This window comes from Pecten maximus, chromosome 11 (genome assembly GCF_902652985.1).
Source record: "Pecten maximus chromosome 11, xPecMax1.1, whole genome shotgun sequence".
Taxonomy (NCBI): Eukaryota; Metazoa; Mollusca; class Bivalvia; order Pectinida; family Pectinidae; genus Pecten; species Pecten maximus.
The window spans coordinates 5,535,136-5,544,916 of NC_047025.1; the positions used below are offsets into that span (position 1 = coordinate 5,535,136).

General features: G+C 36.2%; 1 protein-coding gene across 1 annotated transcript; it reads left to right on the forward strand.

Annotated features, from left to right (window-relative positions):
• Positions 1-2,248: 2,248 nt before the first annotated feature.
• LOC117338226 lies at positions 2,249-6,820 on the forward strand. The gene is made up of 4 exons (XM_033899489.1): positions 2,249-2,301; positions 3,193-3,606; positions 4,113-4,210; positions 5,220-6,820. Exons 1-4 carry the CDS (start codon positions 2,299-2,301, stop codon positions 6,556-6,558), a joined length of 1,854 nt encoding a protein of 617 aa, XP_033755380.1. The 5' UTR covers positions 2,249-2,298; the 3' UTR covers positions 6,559-6,820.
• Positions 6,821-9,781: the final 2,961 nt, after the last annotated feature.

Sequence of the window (9,781 nt, forward strand, 5' to 3'; positions counted from 1 at the left end):
TAATTTAGAGAGTAACTGTACCATACATTTTGAATTATCTTCCATAAATGAAGGATGTGTTGAGATATACAATATACATGTATATGTATATATATACAATGTATATGATCTAACAAGATACCATATAAGTTTGGTTAAAATCACCGTAGGATACGCTTGGCTGATTCAAGGACGTATGAACGTCCCTGGTTGATTGAACTATACTTTGCTACACTTATTTCCCCCTTTCTTAGAGACTATTTAATTGGTTCCGTCACATTTTCCTATCGGAATTTCAGCCAATCAGATTTAAAGTAACGTACGCTTTATAGAAAGCTGCATATCAACAACAGTGTTGGCGAGTGATCACGAAAATGCGTTTCTACCACAGTACCCTGTGTTATTCAACTCCCAGACCATCAGTTAATCATCACAGCTGTTGATTAACAATCTGTTTATACCACACGTGGTATAAACTCTGTACGCATTTCGATTGGCTAACACGGTGAACTTTGACCCAAGCTGCAATTGTTATTGACGTAATCAATAATCTAATGACGTCACATCACCGGGTCCCGGACGTCACCGGTACACTTTATTTGCATACGCGAAATTATACTTGGCCCCGTTTCCCTTTGATTCAAGCCGATATTATTGTGGTAGAAACAGGTCACACGACTCGAAATTGTTGGATATGGAATTTATTTCACACGAGTAAGTTATTTTTTAAAAGTTGCAAAAAACACTCGCTAAAGCTCGTGTCTTTTGTAACTTTTAAAAAATAACTTACTCGTGTGAAATAAATTCCATATCCAACAACTACTCGTTGTGTAACCTCTATTTCAAATATAATATCAACAGGTTTAAACTATCCACAGAATGTCATTAATACCTTTTTGACTGGCAGAGATGTCTTCCTATCAACTAAAACAAGTCTAGATGGAGGAAAAGTCGGCCATCAGGCAGTTCTGCCTATGTGAACACCGTCAAGTCATTGTTAAATTTCGATACGTATTGAAATTGAATGCTTCGAGATATGTGTAGTTTAATCAACCGTGGATATCTGACGTTGGTTTAAGTTGGATCCATACTTTTTGAGCAAGGGATCTAACACAGAAGTTTAAAGTGAAATGTTTACGACGGGGCCGTCGCCGACGGAAGAGAAACACCACAGTCTCGATGTCGCGACTTTTCGTCACAGGCGCAAAAAAACCTCAATTAGTTTAAACTGTAGTTTATATGTCAATTTCCATTTAACGATATATTAAAATTATATAGATTATACAAAAAAGTAATCAGAAACAAGTGTCAAGACACTTATATAAATATGACACATATACCTTAGATTAATCATTGTGATGTTCATTTTCGTATTCAATAGTTTGTGATTCGGTTTGAAACTTTTTGATATCAACTTCAATTTGGATATCATCTAAATATTCGAGAGGATAATTAGCAGATACGTTTCATATTGATATTTCAAAAATTATAAATGGATAAAAATACGAATTTCATAACATAGGACTGAAGCTTCCTTATTGGCCCTGCTAGTAGCTAGTTATTCTGCATGATAACAATAGTGATATTGATAAATGTAATTACCTGTGCATCGCGTAACCGAATCGAGAGTGCACACTTAATTACTTATGCGTCATGATATATATATTATAGATTAATTAACAGGTGCCAGCAAACGATGTTAACAAGTCTTTGTCGGGATAATATATTCACATTCTCACACAATGGATCCTGAACATCGACATCCGAATGTCACATAGTCACGTTAAACATCTTTTTTATCAATTGTTTAATGAATTAAACATGAACTAAACACAGCTACATGATGTATCAAAATCTCATTTGATTTGTTTAACTGTGAGACGATTTCATATATCACGTGACATGCCAACGCAAGTCTTCACATAGTCGGTGTTCAATTTTTGATGACGTTAGATAGAAGTAAAACATTTAAAACTACATCTGAAAATCAACTGACAATGGTTAACAGTGTGCTATCATATCAGTCAATAACGCATCAATCAATGTTTATTTCACCTGCACATGCATGAATACATATTAATTATGAAATCAGCAAGGAAGTGAATTAACCCACGTCCAAGTGACATGAACTGTGTGGGTGGGACAGGGCCATATATGTCAATATTTACACGGAGGTAGGCGGGGCTTCAACAGAACTCATTGGTAAGAGGAGGCGGGGCTTACCTATAAAGGTATATAATGCATATCGAATACAAATTAAAACGGTTGTCTGGTTGAAGATTAACACAAAACTTCACGGGGAGGTATCAAGGAGCAGATATGGTAGGTAGTGCTGGACTTTTACTATAAGTATGATAAATATATGTTATACACCGCTAATTATCAGGGCCCAGTTGTTCAAAAGGTGAAAAAGCTAATCACTTGATTAGTGAAAATCTCATTTCTCCTTTTCTTCAAACCCTGTGTGTAGGTATTCCTTAAAATAGACCGATAGGAAGAGATTGGTTTGGGTTATAGTTTGATCAAGTTTTGTCCAGTTAGTCTTACGAGAAATAATTTTATCACGGTTTTAATATCAGTGTTAAATTGTGATTAGCTGAATCAACTTTTGAACACCTGGGCCCTGATTGATAAATCTTACCTTTAAGAATGAAAATACATTAAGAAGTCGCCGCTTACTTCTAGATTTGTTTGATTTGTGGATATTTACCTGTAAGAAATAATGAATTTTGAAATATTAGAGAGTTGATATGTACATAAGGATACAAAGTTTATTATAAGCAACACGAATAGTGACAATACATTTCACATTCGCATGTAACTATCATGCATCATAAGTATACAATTTCATCAATGTTTAATTCGATATTTTATTTGCACCATTGACTATTTGTACGAAAAATGATTACACAGTTAACTTTAGTTTTGATATAGAATATAACGAAAACTACTTTATAATAATCAGTATCTGTATAAATTCCTACAAGTTAACGATACCTAATCATTATCTTTATATTATTGCTACAGACAATGTTAAGTTACTAAGCTTCATATTGACTCAGTATGTTGTTGCACTAAATAAAAATACCTCAATAACATGTGGAATAGATAGGTTATTCAAATGTTGCATTACAATATCATTTAAAACAAACATCTTTAAGATGATGCCAGATGATATATACGACTACCTGACACATTCTCCTCCTTTTTCAGGCTGTAGGCATGTTTTCTTTGGTATTTTGTGCCATGCTATGCATTGCCCATATTTCGCCCGCCGTGACGTTTGACAAATTGTCAGACCTTCAGATCGCCACCCATGAAAAATACCAGTTTACATGTGGTGATAAGGGTTTGTCTCTCGGAAGGGTCAGCAAAGAACAGGAACAGCAGAATATTATCTCACTAATAGACTGTCTGGGTAACAATGGAATTAAAAAGATTGTACCAACCATGAATCAGGAAAAAGTTAATAGATTCAATTCGGTGTTACGACAGATGAAAACAGGGCATTGGCGACTGAAGAGGCAGGTTTCCAATGAAGCACAGCCCCGGAGAGAAGTGAGAATGCTTTCACCTGCGGAATGGGACCTTCTCAACGCGCGCTTCAATAAATTGAGGGAGAGTGGGGTAAGTGTGTTTTGTTTGTCTTCCTTACTAAATCGTGCATTTTACACCGACACACATGACCAATCTCGCTTAAACATAAACCTACCTTCCATCCCACCAACTCACTTTCTCAAACACACACCCACATCATTTCGGCTACCCCTCATCAACACTCTCACCCAAACTTACTTCACTCCTTCCACAACCGAATCCAATCCGATTAATTCTTCAGTCCGTATTCTTTTGTATTTTACAAATCTCCTACGTTGACATCTATTGTCTTCTCGCAGGAGGGCTTTTACTTATCACACGTTCGCAATCATTCTTTTATTTACACACTCCATATACACTTTTTAACATTATTTATGATAATACATTCAAATACCCGGCTTATCCGGTCGGCTCATCTGTATTTCTTAATATTTTATCGTTTTATATATCAGTGATGAAATCTGTTAAATAAATAATCAGTCAGACATTGATAACTCTCTGTTTAATTTATATTTGTTTTATTCTTAATTGAACAGTTCTACAAGACTATCGTCGATTTCTTTTCGGACGAGAGTATAGCTGGAACTAACGGAGGGCCTGCTTTCCTTGGCTGGCACAAAGTCGTCCTGTTATGGTAAATATATTATCGCTCCTCAAGATAATATTTTCGAACTAGATATTAAGATTCAAACTTACATACTGGGCAGTTAATGCCCGACTGTAGCTTTAATGCGCTGTAATTCGGGTAACGCCGTTAAAGCGACTATAACTTTAACTAATATAGTCACGTGGTTGTGATAGACGGCTCCGTGTAGCGTTCTGCTTACGAGCATTAACAAATTCATTCTTGAAGTACTTACCGAATTGTTATGTTTATTTTTGCACTGATTGAGGTATTTACAAAACAATATTGTGGACATTTTTAATTTTCGTCATTAAGTGAAAGTCCTTGTTTTATGATATATTTCTTAATATATATATATTACGCCTGATGATCTTTTCCAACCGTGATTTTTACAGTTAAAGTCGCTTTAATATATCTGCCGAACTCATAATCATTGAGTTAGAATTTCTTTAATGCTATCCTTACTAACAGTAATAGCTTAAGTTTCTAAATAAGCGAACGTTTCTGTGGTTGAATGGTGATGATATGGGGATATAATGTATCTGGTGTGCGGAGTATGGAAAGCATATATAATAATGTCTTCAGCGATAACAAAAATATTTCACGAATACGCATCAAGAGTGAGTCATATTTTTGATATTTTTTACGAGTGTGGCCATTATGTTACATCTTTCACGAGATCTGCTCATTGTTGATATCTTTCACAACGTGCATGTGGCTAATATTTAGCATCTTTCACGTGTGCGCAACACTAGAGTGGCTTTGGTTTTTTTTCCTATGGCCTGTATATATTTTCTATATACATTTATCTTACCTACAACTTCTTCAAAATGCGTCCAGAATCTATTAAAAAATTAACAATAATCGAATAATCTACAATTTTTTTGTACTAAATTTTCTGATTTCGTAGAATTCATCGGTTTTTGGCTACAAATGTTGTTTTCCACTAGATGCGAAACTCACCACTTCCCGAATTTAGTATTTGTCTATACATGTAAAATGTTTTCCTGTTTTCCAGGTTGGAATTTTATCTGCACGTTCCCATCCCCTACTGGGACTGTACTCTGGATTTCCATATAACTGACCCAACCAAGTCCATATTGTGGACGAAGCAATTTTTCGGAAACGGAGAAGGAACGGTTAGAGTCGGAGGGTTTATGAATTTCACTGAACCAGACGGAACTCCCATAACGAGGCGTATTGGCCAGGCCGGTTCGTTAATTGCGCGTGAAAACGTCGACTCGTTAATGAGTAGAAAAAGTAACCATGACCTGGTATATACGACCAATATAGCTCTGGAGGAGTATCACAATGGCGTCCAGACCTGGGTTGGTGGCACTATGTCCGACCTCCTAACCGCTCCCTCCGACCCTATCTACTTCTTCCATCAGTGCTACATAGATAAGTTGTGGGAAGATATTCGTCAAACCATGCAGAACCCAGAGAAATACCCCTACGATCCAAAAGTCACCAACCCACTGCAGGACCCAGAAAAGATTCTGGCAAAGTTTCCATTCGACAGTCGGTTCCCGTTAGTGAACAGTGACTCTTACACCAGGCATGTGTCTGTACGTGCTTATTACAATACCTCACCTGCACAGGCCACACGGCCTTTTGAGTGCAACAATCCGGCTTGGAAGCGAAGAAGTGTTCTAATGTGGGACACGGATCGAGAGTACTGTGTGACCGGACAAGGCCGAGAGGAGGATTTCCATGTCATTCCAGACTACCAAACTAGTGCAAGGATCGTCGCAAAGGTATTTAATTCACCAATGAACTTCCCACTTGACTCGCCATTGAATTCTCCATTACCTAAAAAACCGAAGATTAAATACGTAGCACCATTAAAGGATATCCGAGCCATATATAGAGCTGGAAAATCCGTGAAGAAAATCAAGGAAGCACCGAAAATGATTTCTACTGTGTTGGAGGCACTTTCAGATCGGCTTAAAACGAACGAAATCAAGACAGTTAACACCATCGTACCAACTCCATTCTCCAATTCACCACAGTCAGCCATTAACCCTGTGAGACGAAACAGTCAAATGCTTGCCAAGCAGGCCATGGCATTTGGACAGAGACCTCGAGTTGTTAAAACCATGCTTCCGCCGCCAACACGTCACCAACAGAAAGCCTTCCACTCACCTGTTCCACAATCTACATCTGCATTGTCAAGTCTTGTTTTCAAACTTTTCCAGTCGCCAACTTCGAGTCAAAGCTATTCCTCAGTCCGTTCACCTGTTGTAAATTCACAATCTTTTCATACATTCACGCCCACCATTTCAAGACCCAAAGTGTCACAGACAATCGGTGTGCTAGAATCATTACTAAGCCGTCTTAGAACATTACCCCATTAAGTCGATCTTACACTACCCATAATTATAACTCTATGATATAAAACAATATTTTCTATGCAGTGTGTGCTTATATATATATCTATGCCTGGTTTCCCATTGTTTTGTAACAGACACGACTGTCCCTCTAATTTACTACTTTCCCTATACCGATGTGTGATTAATTGTTTGTCACAGAAAATGTTTGGTGCTAAATTTGTTCCCGTCTTTGTATTCATTTGAACCGTATTAATATTGTTAAAAAAATAATAAAATATATTCTGTATATTTGTTTCCTTGATATCTACCACAACCACATACTGTAGATTTATCTATTTTGGCGGAATAAACAGATTAGGCGCAGTGCTGATTTATTGCGTATGATCAAAGTGCGATGGGCGTGGTCATAAATACCCATGGTCCTCTTGTTAGCAAAATGCATATGTACGATAACTGTTGCATAAATTAAGTAAATTAAAACGTACGTAGGAAAGAAATTATAAAAGAGGTTTTTTCAGTTGAAATTACTCAATAAAACAATATCTTAAGACATGCGATAATCTTACATTTAAAACTGGTAAAACAGTACTCTTCCTCGAGTCATTTGGTATCATATTCCACTCGTTTATACTAAAGATAAGAAATTCTTAAGAATATTAAAAAAACCAGTTCTATGTTTGGGCACTTAGAAAGTATCGATGAGAATTTGGTAGTAGGTTAGTTTTCGAATGCTTTCAACATGCGACCGCTAAAATTGTCCGTTGACAGTATTGCCAATGTGCCTAACGATCGGGGACACATTTTATAAAGTGTCGTCCCAATAGCAAGGAGGTGTTACTCAAAAACACAAAAGCTAGTCAAGTCATCTGACAGTCGTCCATTTTAAACGGCAACAATAGAGTCAACTCAATAAAGCTTTCAATATCCATAGCCCACTCAGTAAAAATATTTAGTAATTGGACGTAATTCTGAACAGAGTTCTAAAATACACAGCTTTCATATTTTCGGTTACGGAATGTTTAAATTGTTTGCACATTGCCTTCGCCAGATGTGCCTAAACACGAATTTTGAAGGTCCTAAGTGAAATAGTATAGAAGATATGCCCGAAACGAATGAAGTTTTCCTTTGGAGTTGTTTATGTTCAGAATATAGGTCGCAGTGACATTTATCTGGTACCATAATCATTGCCATCCAAAGATGTATAAGCACACAGCTCTGATGTGAAGCAGTTTAGCAGATATCTACCCGAAAATTATAGCTTGGGAGTATTCCTCTATTGATGTCAAAGGTCAAGACATGGTGTCACAGTGACATAATCCTACACGAATAACGAACACATTCCCTTGGGATTTCGTGAGGAATATCATTATAGATATGTTCCGTGTACGAAACCATTGACGCTTTGCCTTATGGGGGTCAAAGGTCAACATATAAGCATCAGTGACTACCTCCTGTTACGCATATTATCATATTCCTACCTAAGATGTACCCTAATACAAATCTTTAATGACCCATGTACAGCGGATTAACAATGGAGAAACAATATGCTGTGAATCTACAAATGTACTTCCGCTTCACAACATATAATCAAAATACTGAATGTACAATCTCCAAAGTTATTTATTTTTTTGTTTTATGGGGTCAAAGGTCAAATGTCAAAAAGTATATCGCAGTGACCTACTTATATTGTACGACATATATCGTCTTTCCGAGATATTCTCACATACAAATTTTGAGCTGTAAACAAAAACAGCATTATTGCTCAATGTCATAAAGCGAAGGCAAACTATACAAAATATAATCTACACGCAGGCGACCACCAGCATGCCACAAACATTTACAATTACCTTTCATTGGCTTGAACTATATGTTTTTAGCCAATAACGTTGAATGACGCCATCGTTTGTAACGTCGCTTTCGATTGGTTGATACAGCGGCGTAATACTTCGGAGAGAAAATAGTCCATCAATAAAAGTGGGTTTTTACAAGGATTGTGTGTAGTAAATTGAATTATAAGGATTAATTTTAATATATATTTTAAAGTTATAGAGCTATAAAACAACAAAAAAGGAGTTGCATTATATAAACCTCGGATTTTAGAGTGCACTCGGTTTTCTCTCCATAACATAAAAATGTATATTCAAGTTAATCAATAAATCAAAGAAGTGTTGCGAGACGAGAACACCATTTATCACCTGACAACAATTGTGACGTCATTGATCTGAATTTGATAACACGGAAATTGTTGTTCGAGGAACTTCACATATTGACCTCAGGAGACTGACAAAAATTAATCAAGCTCTAATACTGTACTAAAATGTAAATAAGTAGTGGATGATTTAACAATGGTGTTTTGTCATAATACACATATTTATTGCTGGCATAGGATTATACAATAGAAGGGACTAGCATATTTAAAATTAAAATTCAGTAATAGATAAATAATAAATATAAAACTGTAGCATACAGTTGTTTCACCGTTCTAGAGTTCCTCAGTGACCCTATGGGTTACAACAAAATTATAAAATTCACAAGGAGAGTCAAGAAAATCAAAAGGAGCTTAAACAGATGCACAATATAGAAGGGAACATGCCTTAATTAATTAATTATTAATTAATTGATTATTAATTAATAAGTAATTAATTTCGTATTTTGGCTATGGAATAAGCTCAGTTAACATAAATCCATACTTTATTGACACCATTAACCCTTATACTTATTGTTTACGAAACAACAACAGAGAATACATACATAATAACAAAGTCGTAATTCTTACTCAAAATCGATAAACCAAAGGCAATAGTATACAAACAAAAGATATAGATTTGCATGGAGACCCCTGAAAATGTACAGTGATAATAAAACCAGGTGTTCCGGCAGAGTAAGGTCATCTTCTTAATCGGCGACACCAGTCTACAAATCTATGTCTAATCTCTAGGTAATGTCAACTTCTCAAAATAAGAACAAGGGAGGTGACAATGGAAGCACTAAGCATATCAACAAGCATTAAACTGACTTCCTATCGTGCAAGGAATAGAAATTTCCAAATGAGATCACGGTGTTAACCATTAAACTATATTCCACGGAGTTCCGCAGCCTGCATTCGTTGCTATCTTTACCGTCAGTACACAAAGAATGTCACGGGAATTGTGATAATGGTAACACGTCCGTGAATATCGAATCAACTGGGACATGTAAACAAGTAGATAGGGGAAGCAGGGATGCTACTATCTAGAAATAGAAATTG